At 29.3% G+C, this 13,053-nt stretch overlaps 1 protein-coding gene across 1 annotated transcript; it reads left to right on the top strand.

Annotated features, from left to right (window-relative positions):
- Positions 1-2,230: 2,230 nt before the first annotated feature.
- On the top strand, positions 2,231-11,146 carry LOC123271715 (adenosine deaminase 2-like). Its single transcript, XM_044738107.1, has 3 exons — positions 2,231-2,459; positions 6,224-6,818; positions 10,453-11,146. Exons 1-3 carry the CDS (start codon positions 2,231-2,233, stop codon positions 11,144-11,146), a joined length of 1,518 nt encoding a protein of 505 aa, XP_044594042.1.
- Positions 11,147-13,053: the final 1,907 nt, after the last annotated feature.

Genomic DNA, 13,053 nt, shown 5'->3' on the forward strand with positions numbered 1-13,053 from the left:
TAATATGTTTAAAAACATTATGTCCATTTGAACATTATATAAATTCTATATTTTATACTATCATGCAAATTTCATATTTCCATTATGTATATATTAGATGTACTTATGTGAATTATAATTTTATGTATATCATTTTTGCCATTCGGCTTTGTGCCTTGGTATTTACACCAAATAAATAAATAAATAAATAAATAAATAAAATAATTAAATTTACAAATTTTAAAATTTTGAAAAATATAATCTTGTATAAAGAAAAAACTAAAGCTATATTAATAGAATCTTTCAAAATCACGAAGTCCCAATAAATTAAAAAACATCACAACGAAAACTTTTACGCCAAAATGAATGAACAGACGAACACTCATTTAGCCGAAAAATGTAAATATAAAGTTATTTGGATGAGTAATTTTCGGCCGAATCATTATTCGGATAGATGAGTATTCTGATGAATATACGTCGGAACGAACCTTTTTCGAAATTAAATTAATTTTAACTCTTGAGGAATATAAGATTTATGTTTACCTATATTCGAGAGGTCGGTGTTTTATAATTCATAAAATTGTTTTTCGGCTGATATACTATTTAAGCTAATGTATTTTATAAACTTAGAATGTAGCGGAATTTTTAATATTCTAGAGTTTTGATAATTCGGAATGTTGTCGATCTGACTAGTTGACCGCAACCCCGACTTTCGGGCTTTCTGCCGCCTCGAGTCTCGTTGTCAGTGCATGAATGCATTATTTCGGCTCCCGGTCGTAGAGCGCATGCGCGACTCGACCACGGCATAAAAAAGGGTCTTTATGCCGTTAAATCGCAGCGGGAACCCCGTACTTTCGACCAGCGTAGTAAGAAAAATATTATTCGATAGATAGAGAGGTTTTTTTTTCTTTTTCGCAAAAAAATTAAAAAGTAAATTAAATATTGGAACTAATTTGACGAATTTCGAAAGGGAAAACTCAGATTTTCAATAAATATTATTTTGAACTAAAACTTTTCGTTAATTTATCCACAGATTCGGTAGAATCTGGCGCCAAGTTCCGTTCAAATCTGCTGTAAACGGAGCGCCAGACTACCGACTGTGTTTACTGTAAGCAGAACGGTATTTTGAGGTTGCAAAATTTTATTTAATTCTACGGTACTTTTTTTTCCTAAATTGTATATTATAACAGTAATTCATACTTTATCTGACTGTTATTAATTAATTATATTCACTTATAACAATTAATCTACTTGAAATTATTAAATTTAATCAGCACAAACTATAGCAACGCAAAAATTTCGATCCTGACTTTTTTTTCGATGGGCAAAGTGATCTGCCACAGACTAAATAATTCGAGAATGCATAGTAATCCTTCATTAGATGGGAAACTACAGTTAAAAATAGATATTTCACAGCTTGCATCTACACCCGCCAGGGTGCGCTGGAATTATTTTTACATAAACTGTAGTTTCAAGGGGATAGTTTGCTATAAAAAATGCAACCAACGCGAGATTTAATTAAGTTGGTACCAATTGTAAATTTTTATTATAATTACAAAAAATACTAAAATCCGAACAAAACAGTTTCACTGTAAAAAAAATCGCGCCAAGTCCACGTTCATAAGACTATTAAGAAAAAAAAATTTGTTTTTTTCTTTACAAAAATATATAAAATAAAAAAATTAAAAAATCCAAGTAACCGATATGATTGTTTATGATTTTCGGAAATTAAAAAAAATTTTGTTATAAATTTAAAAATTAAGAAAAAAATTTTGGAACATACTTGGTGTGCGTCATTGTGTATTTCAATTTTTTTAAATTTTGCAACCGCGCACACTAAATACGTTCCAAACTTTTTTTTTAATTTTTAAATTTGTAACAAAATTTTTTTTAATTTCCGAAAATCATAAACAATCATATCGGTTACTTGGATTTTTTAATTTTTTTATTTTATATATTTTTGTAAAGAAAAAAACAAATTTTTTTTTCTTAATAGTCTTATGAACGTGGATTTGGCACGATTTTTTTACAGTGAAACTGTTTTTGTTGGGATCACTAATAGCGTATGAGTTTTAACGATAATGTGATCAACGTCATATTTTTTAATAGCCTTCAATACTACAATTTTTTTCTTATTAACTGCGCAGCATTAACGGTTTATATAGCTATTGTTTCGTTATAAAACTCAGTCGTAGGAGCTGTGAATTTTTTTCTGTCTTACATTTTACCATTCTTTGATTTATCCGTCAAAATGGTCTGGTTTACTTTTAAAGTACAAATTATTTTATTATTGGCATGTCCAATGATTATACCGAGTACAAACGCGGAATTTGACTCAATGGAGTTCTGGAGAAAACGTAACAACCTTATAGATGAAGAAAAGTCATTGGCGTTCGGTGGAAAAACACCCTTTTATTCTGAGAGCGAAATTCGAGCCAATGATATACTAATGAAGCATAAGTCATCTGAAATAAACGAAGGTAAGAAAATAGATTTAAGATAGTACAATCCAATTGATTCTTAATACTCATTATGTATAATCAAGGGAGCGTAAAGGCTCCAAATATTGAGAATTTAAAAAAAAAATTAACATAAATACATTCACTGAGAAAACAGTTTATTTGATTTAAATTTGTAGATTTATTAAAAATAACTTAAAAATATGTTTCAAAGAACCAAATCAGGATATAGTAGACCAAATATATTAATATTTTTCTTTTTATTTATTCTAATTAACAAAGTTTCGTCAGCATAATTCTGACTTCATCAGGTAATCTATGTGTAAAATTTAATAAAATTAATTAAAACAATTACAATGAACTTATTAAAACATTATAAAAATTAAAATAAACAATACCTTGAAATATTTAATGAAAACAAATAGTCACATGATACCAAATAATGGAATAAAAAAAATTAGGAAAACGGTTTACTCTGAAGGCCATCCTTGAAACTTCCCGCTAATTCCATACCTGGACGCTTAAAATTTCATTTACGACGTTTTTGAGCTCTTCGAGCTCAAAAATACAATTTATATATTGTTTTAAGCTCTCTGAGCTCAAAAAGATAACTTTTCTATGCTGTTGAGCTTTTCAAGCTCAAAAGTTTGATAAAAAGTTGATAAAACACTATTTTTTGAGTTTTCAAACCGCAATAACTTTTGAATGAATGAACCGATTTTCACGCGGTTGGCGTGATTCGGGCGGCATTCAACGTAGTTTTTTAAGCCTTATGAAAAATTTTCAAGTTTATATTGATCAAACTAGAAATTTCGGAGTAATACCAAAAAAACACTTTTTTGGGTTATCTTTCCTGCACGATATCTCTTGAACGAATTAACCGATTTTGACCGGGTTAGCAGCGATCGACGTGGTTTTTTGAGGTTAATAGCTGATTAGTTTTTGGAGTTGATCGATAAAGCCGTTCGAAAGTCATTCCAAAAAAACCACTTTTGAAAAAATTTTTTTTTTCAGTTTTTTTTAGATTTTCCGAAATCTATCAGTTCGAATCGATCCAAATTGTAGCCAAAATTTAAGTTTAGACAAGCCCTTCCGAATGGCGCCAACCGCGATTGAATCGGTAGTTAATCAATAGTTATGAGAGGATTACATACTTACATACACACACACACACATACACACACACATACATAGTGACACCCTCACGGGGATAGTCAGGGAAGCTTCCTGTGACCCTCAAACGTCGGGATCTGATGAAAACTCGATTTTTGTAAAACGGGGTAAAACCAATAACTTCCCGATTTTTGAAAATCTGAGATTTTCTTAGCGGAAAGTTAATAATTAGAAAAACGGTTCACCCTAAAGGCCATCCCTGCAACTTCCCGCTAATTCCATACCTGGGCGCTTAAAATTGTACTTATGACATTTTTGAGATTTTTGAGCTCAAAATATAATTTATGTAATATTTTGAGCTCACTGAGTTCAAAGAGATAATATTTCTATGCATTTGAGCTCTCCCAGCTCAAAAGTCTGATAGAAGTTTCATAGAACACTATTTTGGGAATTTTCAAACCGCAATAACTTTTGAATGGATCAACCGATTTTCACGCGGTTGGTGGTATTCAACGCAATTTTATCATCCTCATAAGTAATTTTCAGGTTTTAATTGATCAAACCAAAAATTTCGGAGTAATTCCGAAAAAACACTTTTTTCGGTTTTATTTCGTTCACGATATCTCTCGAACGAATCAACCGATTTCAACCAGCTTGGTGGCGATCGACGTGGATTTTCAAGCTTAAGGGCGGATTAGTTTTTGAAATTGATTGATAAAGCCGTTTAAAAGTTATTCAAAAAAAACCACTTTTGAAAAAATTTTTTTTCTTAGTTTTTTTAAGATTTCTCAAAATCTACTGATCCAAATCGGTCCAAATTATACTCTAAATCTAAGTTTGGCCAAGTTCTTTTAAATGGCACCAACCGCGATAAAATCGAATCAGCCGTTCAAAATTTATAAGCGGTTCACATACTTTCACACACACACACACACATACAGACGCAGTGACAACCTCGCGGGAGTATAGTCAGGGAAGCTTACTAGGACCTCAAAACGTCGAAATCTGATGACATTATTTTCGAAAAACGGGGTAAAACCAATAACTTCCCGATTTTTGAAAATAATTCGATTTTCTTAGCGGGAAGTTAAAAATAAAAAACATCAATTTATCTGGTCTACTATATCCTGATTTGATTCTTTGAAATTTTTTAATGCTTAGCTTAATTTTGTAATCTGAGAAAATGGATATTAAAAATATGTATTTAATGTAGATAAATTTGTTTCATTTAAATTTGCATTACTTTCAACCAAATATTATTTTGTTTTGGTTTATTTGACTGAATTCGCCCATTTCATTCATTTAAATAAGATTTGTTAATTGTTAACAAATCTCGTTTGAAATAAATCATACGACGTTTGTGTCGCTACTATCGCTATTTGAGCTATCGTAATTTTAATACTTTTTTTCTCGCTTGTTATAATTGAGTAATTTTGTATATATAAATAAATTTTTTGATGAATTTAATAATGGAAAAAAAAAACGATCAAAATCTAACTCGGATCTAATAATTTTAGTTTATTAGAAGATACCCCAATATAAATTATATCAATAAACTCATCCTCATTGCTTCCATAACCCTAAAAATATGTCATATATTATTAATTATATTACAGAGCATGATTTCTTTATCGACATTGAAGTATCACATTTGTTTATAGTTAACAGATCTGATTTGACTGAAATAAATCATTTCAAAGTATTAAAGAAATATTTTTTAACTATAAACAAATAACTATTTGATTGAAATAAATACACTGAATAAACCATACACAGAAAGAAAAATTTCTCAACTGGTGAACAAAATTTTTGGGTCAATAAAATTTTCAAGTGTCTGAAGGAAGACCGAAGTTGTGTTGGCCAGAGTAAAAATTTTTCTTTAAATTCTATTCTTGGTGGAAGTAATTTTTTCTTAATTCAAATTATCATTAATACTTGATACAATAAATTTTTATATTTGATCAAGATTTTTAGATACTTTAGGGAAGCAGTGCCATCTACTTGAGCTGAGAAAAAAATTTTCTCACCTTGAGAAAAGTTTTCTCTTGAATATTTGATACCCATTTTATATTATTTTAGCGTGCAATTATACATACTGAATGAAAAAAAATGATTCAATATTATTTGATCTTTCCATTTGACATGTTAATCAATAAAAATATTAATGAAAATTTACTTCTATCTTTATATTTAATTTTTTGGAGCAAGAGAGAAATTTTCTCAAGATAAGAAAATTTACTTTTATCAAGAACTAAATTTTTTGGAGCAAGAGGCTGAATTTTTTTAAAACAAGATTTTCTTGGCTTAAATAAATTTTCTTGGATCAAGATACTTATTTCTTAAAGCAAGAGAATTAATTTTGTTGGAATAAGTGAAATTTCTTGCGTCAAAAAAAATTTTTTTTTTTCGCTCAAGAAAATAATTACGAAGAAAAATATTTTTTTGGCTCAAATGAACCTTTTTTTCTGTGTATCTTTGTCTCAAATAAATTGATTTAATTGTGTCAAATAAGTATTATTTTGTGGTATTTAAATAAGAGATTTTTTTCTAATAAACGAGTTGCATTTGATTCAAATAAATTGTTCTCTCTGTGTAAACTGCCTGGTCAATTTTGGTTTCTTTACCGTACAATTTTTCTTTCTCAACATCTAATTTAAAAATAATTGTTTCAGCCTTTTTCAATTCATCCGAATTTGCTCCTTCACGTAATTTTATGAGCGTAAGAAAAAGCATCGAGGACTCAAACGTGTTCAAAATAATAAGAAAAATGCCTAAAGGTGCAGTGCTGAATGTTCATGCATCAGCGCTGGTTTCAGCTAAGTGGGTCTATGAAAACGTTACTTTCCGCGACAATGTATACATTTGTATTCGTCCTGAAAAATTACTGCTACGCATTTTCGATAAACCCTCTAATGATTGTAACTGGCAACTACTCAGCGACTTACGCAATGCTAACGAAACGGCCCGAACGCAGATAAACTCACGCATCCTAAGACAACTAACGTTAGGTACAGAAGGTCAAGCTGAATCTTATTCCAGTGAAGATGACCTATGGGCAAAATTCAAGAAAGTTTTCGATCTTAGAGTTCCATTGCTTCGATACAAACCATTATTTGAAGACTATCTTTATCAAGGTCTCAAAGAATTGTATGATGATAATGTTTTTTTTCTGGAAGTAAGGACGCCGCTATTGGAAATGTATGATCTTGATGGAAAGACTTACGATGAAAAAGAATCGACTGAAGTCTATATTAATGTTACTAACAGGTAAATATAGTCATTTGAAAAGTGATGATACGATTCAAATTATAATTTCAGAGGGTATAGAATTATATAATTGCACGCCTCATAAGCAAAGCAGATGAGGTAGTGTTCTACTCTCGCTTTACAAAAATCAAGCGATTTCTTGAACTAAAATTGTCTCTATTTATTTTCTATCGCACTTGTAGAATAATATTTACACATAAATGTCATGGAAAAACACTATTTTTAACACTTATGACATTTTTAAAAGACATTTTGCTTTTTAAATAAATAAAAAAAATGTTTAAAAAAATTATTCCGTGGATGTCCGTGGGTCTGATGTATGTATGGAAACTGGCGTAGTCACGATAACTGCCGAAAAACTTAACTGATCAAGTCCATTTTTTTTTACGCTTCAGTATTATCCAAAACTAAGTCCTTTCGAAGATCACGGTATAATTCAATGTAGTTTAATTATAATTAGCAAGAAACTAAAATCCACTTATCGTTTGTATATCTATATCTACACGCATAAAACGATTTTGTTGAAATAACAAAAGACGGGATAACTGAAAAATTTGTTCTGGTAACAAATGAGTGTAGTTAAAGCAACAAATCCATTAGTTGCATTAACTAGTATATTACACATCTAGGGCAGTAAAATAAGAAATGTCTCAGATCACATGTAATTGTTGTCCGAGGCGAAGCCGAGGTCAATAAACATGTGATCTGAGACTTTCTTATTTACTGCCCGTGATGTGTATACTATTTTTCTCCTCGACGGAGGCGGAAAGCGGCATTTTCGTTTAGCGCAGCGGGAGGAAAATTGACGCTTTCCGCCCGGAGGTGAGAAAAAAATGTTTCAAGTTGTACTAACAAACCAATTTGTTAATTCACAAAGTCAATTTGTTGCCCTAACGAAATCATTTTGTTGCTGTCACAAAATGACTTTGTTGCTGCTACAAAATGATTTTGTTGCAATATCAAATAGTATATTACACACCAAGGGAAGTAAAGTAAGAAATGTCTCAGATCACATGTAATTGTCGGCCGAGGCGAAGCTGAGGTTGACAAACATGTAATCTGAGACATTTCTTACTTTACTTCCCGTGGAGTGTATACTATTTTTTTGCTCGACGAAGGCAGGAAGCGGCACTTTCGTTTAGCGCAGCGGGCCGAAAGTTGACGCTTTCTGCCCGTCGAGCAAAAAACTAATTTGTTGTTAAAATATTCTCCAAATCAGCTATAGCTGATTATAGCATATTTTTAAATTATGTATTCTCTTAATTACTTTAACAAATTGTCTTTGTTACTCCAACAAATTCTCTTTGTTATTTTAATAGTATAATTTTGCTGTTTCAACAAAAAAATTTGTTGTACCAACTAAAGTATTTTGTCGACCGACTTAAAGATTTTGCTATCGTAACAAAACTCTTTTGTTGTTATAACATATCAATAACTTTATTATAACCTAAATTTTGTTATTTCAACTTATAATTTGTTATCCCTATGTTAACAAATTCATTTGTTACTACAATATATCTTAGGTTATCTTAACAAAATTTTTTTCTGCGTGTATGTAAATAAGGTTCGTTTACAACACATGCGCAGTACCTCTCTTTTCTGGGTGGACAACAGCGCGAAAGATTTAAAAGTATTTGTTTTGTATTTTAATCAATTTTATTATGGAAAATGAGATCATGAGGCGTGCAGTTTTGGATTTTCCAAACTTTCTTTACCTGTTTTATGATTTTACTGTTTTATTTATCTCATCCCAAATTTTTAAAACGATTCACAGTTTAGTTATTTAGATATTAAATTTCAAAAATCACATTTTTTATCTTCTTATACACGGGCTCTTATGGCGGACAAACTTTAGTCAAGACTTTGATTATTTTTTTCAATATTAACCTCCCAACTTTAACAAATAAAAAACTATATACAAGAAACTTGGATTATTTTAAAATAGAAAAAAAAATTAACAATAATACATTACCGATATAATTTTTGAAATATTTAAAGTTAAATTTTATGTTTTTGACTCATTTATCGTCAGCTATTTATTCGAATAAAGATTTGGCAACGTCGCGTCAATAGCTGAGAAAAAAGAAAAGGATAGAAATATAGTTACAGAGAGAGAAATATTTAACTCTCACACTCATGCACGTCTTTGCAATGAGTATAATCAAACGCGCTGTTGCCAAATCTGTTTATTTAATCCGGCAAGTAATAAATACGAAAGTCATTTTATTACTTTATTTTATTAAATAAGTAAAAATCATCAATTATTAAATTGTTCAAATTATTTTTAATTAAAATAAAGAATTTTGACGGATATTGGGAAGACTGAAAGTAAAAAAAAATTTTAACATTATTTACACTCATAAGTTACGCTCGAACCTCCTTAATAAAGCTAAATTTTTGTAGAGAAGGAAAACGGGTGCCAATAATTAAAAAAAAAATATAAAATTATAAGAAATTACTTAAGGTAAAAGCCCCAATTATTGACGGGGGTCTAAATATTGACACCCTAAATTATTTTTAAATATATTAAATTATCTGTAATAAGAATAACGATCAAATAAATTTTTATTAAATTCTAGTTAATTAAAAAATTGAAAAAAATCACATTCAGTTCAAAATATTAAATATTAATTATTAAAAAAAAACAAAGTTAGCACCAGTTCATCAAATCAGCTTACGAGCGTCTATTTTCTTAACAACTTTGGTTAGAAAAGCATTTTTTTTAACTGCCGAGTTTAAATTAATTTTTTCATGTAATTATATGATCTATTTTTTTTTTAATTAACAATATATGAAATATTTATAAAATTAAATAATCGAAATTAATTGTATGCTTTACGATATTTAAATAATGGGAGTCAATAACTAGTTCATAATTTTTATGGTGAATTCCATATTGACAGCCAGTCGACAGCGCTATGACGCCTTTTTTTTTTAAGTATAAAATACGTTATATACGCGATTATATTCAAGGCTTTTAACTGTCAAATAACTCGGCGTGTTTTAGTGTTAAATAAGTTTTTAAATAAATTGTTATATTTTTCATAATAATTATTCATTCATAGAAATTATTATTAATTAACTTTAATAATATTGATTACTTTATATCAAGTTTTTGATAAATAACAATATAACCAAATGATTCGACGCATGTGCAGTAGGGGCGTCAATAATTGGGGTTACGGTACGTCAATAATTAGATCAATCAGTTTTTTAACCCGTCAATAATTGGTGTATCCAGATCATATATTTAATTATTTAAAATTAATTAGTAAATATCACTGATTATCATTTTAAAAAAAGAAATTGATTAGTTAAAACATTACTGAAGACATTACCACAAACAAAATTCATCGATATTTATATTTGATTGCTTAAAAAAAATGAAATCATAACTTTGTCTCTTATAGCGTCAATAATTGGGGCTTTTACCTTAATTAGTTTTGTTTTCTTTTAAACATCAATTACACAATTTATTTTTTGCTCAAAAAATAAATGAGTGTTATGAGGCGTGTACTTTTAGATTTTCCAAACTTTTTTTATTTATTATCGAAAATTTTGATCATAAAAGAATAAAATTCTTGCATTTGAATTATTTTTATATTAATATTGCATTACTTTTTTTTTCTTTAAGATTCATGAGAGATCATCCAGATTTCATGGGAGTTAAGATAATTTATTCAATCTATCGAAAAATGATATCATCGAATTTGACAGAAACCATCAAAAAAATAATTCAATTACAGCAAATATATCCAAATGTAATTGCTGGAATTGATCTAATTGGTCAAGAAGACCTCGGCTATCCGCTCCGAAACTGGATATCAGTCCTTGAGCCTTTCATCAACAAAACAGATTTCTATTTCCATGCCGGTGAAACCAACTGGTATGGTCTTGAATCCGACGAAAATCTATTTGACGCAGTTCTATTAAATTCAAAGCGTATTGGCCACGGCTATGCGATTGTGAAGCACCCGAAAATAATGGAGCTGATAAAACAGAAACGTATGGCCGTTGAAGTATGTCCAATAGCTAACCAAGTTCTGGCGCTGATTACTGACCTTCGTAATCATCCGGCTAGTATCTTGTTTGCTCAAAACTTCTCAATCGTCATCTCAAGCAATGATCCAGGCGTTTGGGGAGCAACTGCTCTCAGCTATGATTTCTACGAAGCTTTCATGGGCTTGATGTCTAACCACTCTGATATTAGGGCCCTCAAACAACTGGCAATCAATTCGATTCACTTCAGCAGCATGAATCAAGGCCAGAAAGCGCGCGCTGTCGAAATTTGGGTTCAAAAATGGAAAGATTTTGTTGATATGGTTTAGTTGATGAACACTTGGAGAAAAATTTTTTGAAGACATTATTGACTAGCGCTTAAAAGATTTTTTTTTTAATGTCAACAACAAAAGTATGATTTTAGAGAAATAATCCGGTTCTAAAGGACATATTTGTTTTTTTTTTTTTTTTAACACTTTTGACGTGCTAGTAGTCAAAAAAATTCTCTCTATTTTTGGTCTATCTTGCCTCTCTACTTCTCAATGAATACTTTATTCAAATATTGTAGTTCATTTGAAATTTATTTGAAAGCTTTTTATTTTTTCCAACCTTATAAAAGTTCAGAATTTTTATAAATTTTGTGATTTTTTTTTAATTTCATTAAAATTAACCAGCATTTTTTTAGAGTGATGTTTTTTGGATTTATATTTTTTATAAATTTTTTTTTTTTCTAGCCTTATTTTTCAAAATTAAATTAAAAAAATTTTTGAGAATTTTTAAAAAACTTTGAAATATAAAAAAAAATTATAAATAAAAATTGAAAAATGGTAACCAAAAAAAAAAAATTAACTTTTTTCAATAAACTTAAATAAAAAATAAAAGGAATTTTTTTTTTCCAAAAACTACATTCAAAAACAAAGAAAATAAAAAAAGTTCTTGTAAACCTCCATTTTTTTAGTCTATCTTCCGTCTCTACTTGTTAACAGATAATTTATTTAAGTATTATAGTTCATTTGAAATTTATATCATTGCTACGATAGCTCATTAAGGGACGCCAAAATGTCAAGATAGAAACCATTGAAACACTAAATTTTTACTTAATTTAAAAATTTAATTATTTAGACCATTAAATCTCGCGGATAAGAAATAATCGCCTAAACTTCTAAAAATTAGGATTCGCTGCTCTGGGATATTCCGCTCCCGTGAACCAATGAGTGTCTTTGTCTTTAAATGATTTTATTAGTTTGGGACAGAAGTTCTCACGCGTGCCAGTTAATTTGTTTTACTTACTTACAAATTTTAACTGCAACGATGACCCTTCGTCTTTGATTGACCCTTTGGCAGGTTGTAGATATATAGTCGTAGTAAATAGATAGGTGAATAGTGGTAGTTTAGTAATAGTGTATAGCGGTGATAACAATAAACTTAACTTTATTACACAAAATAAGCACTTTTAATATAAACTTGTGGTATTTCGGTTAGGTAATTTAACAAAATATTTATAGGGATAGAATAAGTAAACTTAGTGTTATAAATGATTGAACAATAGTAATAAACGTGGTGAATAATCACCTAATGCAAAAATAATAAAATTAATAGAAGTAATATAAAATATTTCTGATAATTAGTATTAAACTATTAATAGAATTTTAGTAGGTTTTAGTAGTAAGTTTTATAAATTTTGGTGAGTAATCACCTAATAGTGATAATAGTGGTATAGTAGTAAATCGACTAAGAAATATCAAACGTGGTGGTTGACACCGGGGGATAGATCGAAGTCAGCCCTTACTGCCTAAATTTATAGCAAACCAGCATGATCAGTGTTGATATGAAGTCATCAAATTTGTTCCGTTAAGAGCTAGCTATATTTTTATTTTTAATTGTAAAGATTCTAAAAAAGTTATAAACTAAATAAACACTTTAATTTTGGATTTTTGTTTACTCTTTATGACTAAATCATTTTAATCCACAGATTCGGTAGAATTTGGCGCCAAGTTCCGTTCAAATCCGTTGTAAACGGAGCGCCAGACTACCGACTGTGTTTACTGTAAGCAGAACGGTTTTTTGAGGTTGCGAAATTTTATTTAATTCTACGGTACTTTTTTTACCCAATTTGTTTATCATAACAGTAATTCATAATTTATATCACCGTATTAATTAATTATATTCACTTATAACAATTAATTTACTTGAAATTATTAAATTTTATCAGCACATACTATAGCTCGCTCACAAA

Source organism: Cotesia glomerata, linkage group LG9, assembly GCF_020080835.1.
Source record: "Cotesia glomerata isolate CgM1 linkage group LG9, MPM_Cglom_v2.3, whole genome shotgun sequence".
NCBI classification, from domain to species: domain Eukaryota; kingdom Metazoa; phylum Arthropoda; class Insecta; order Hymenoptera; family Braconidae; genus Cotesia; species Cotesia glomerata.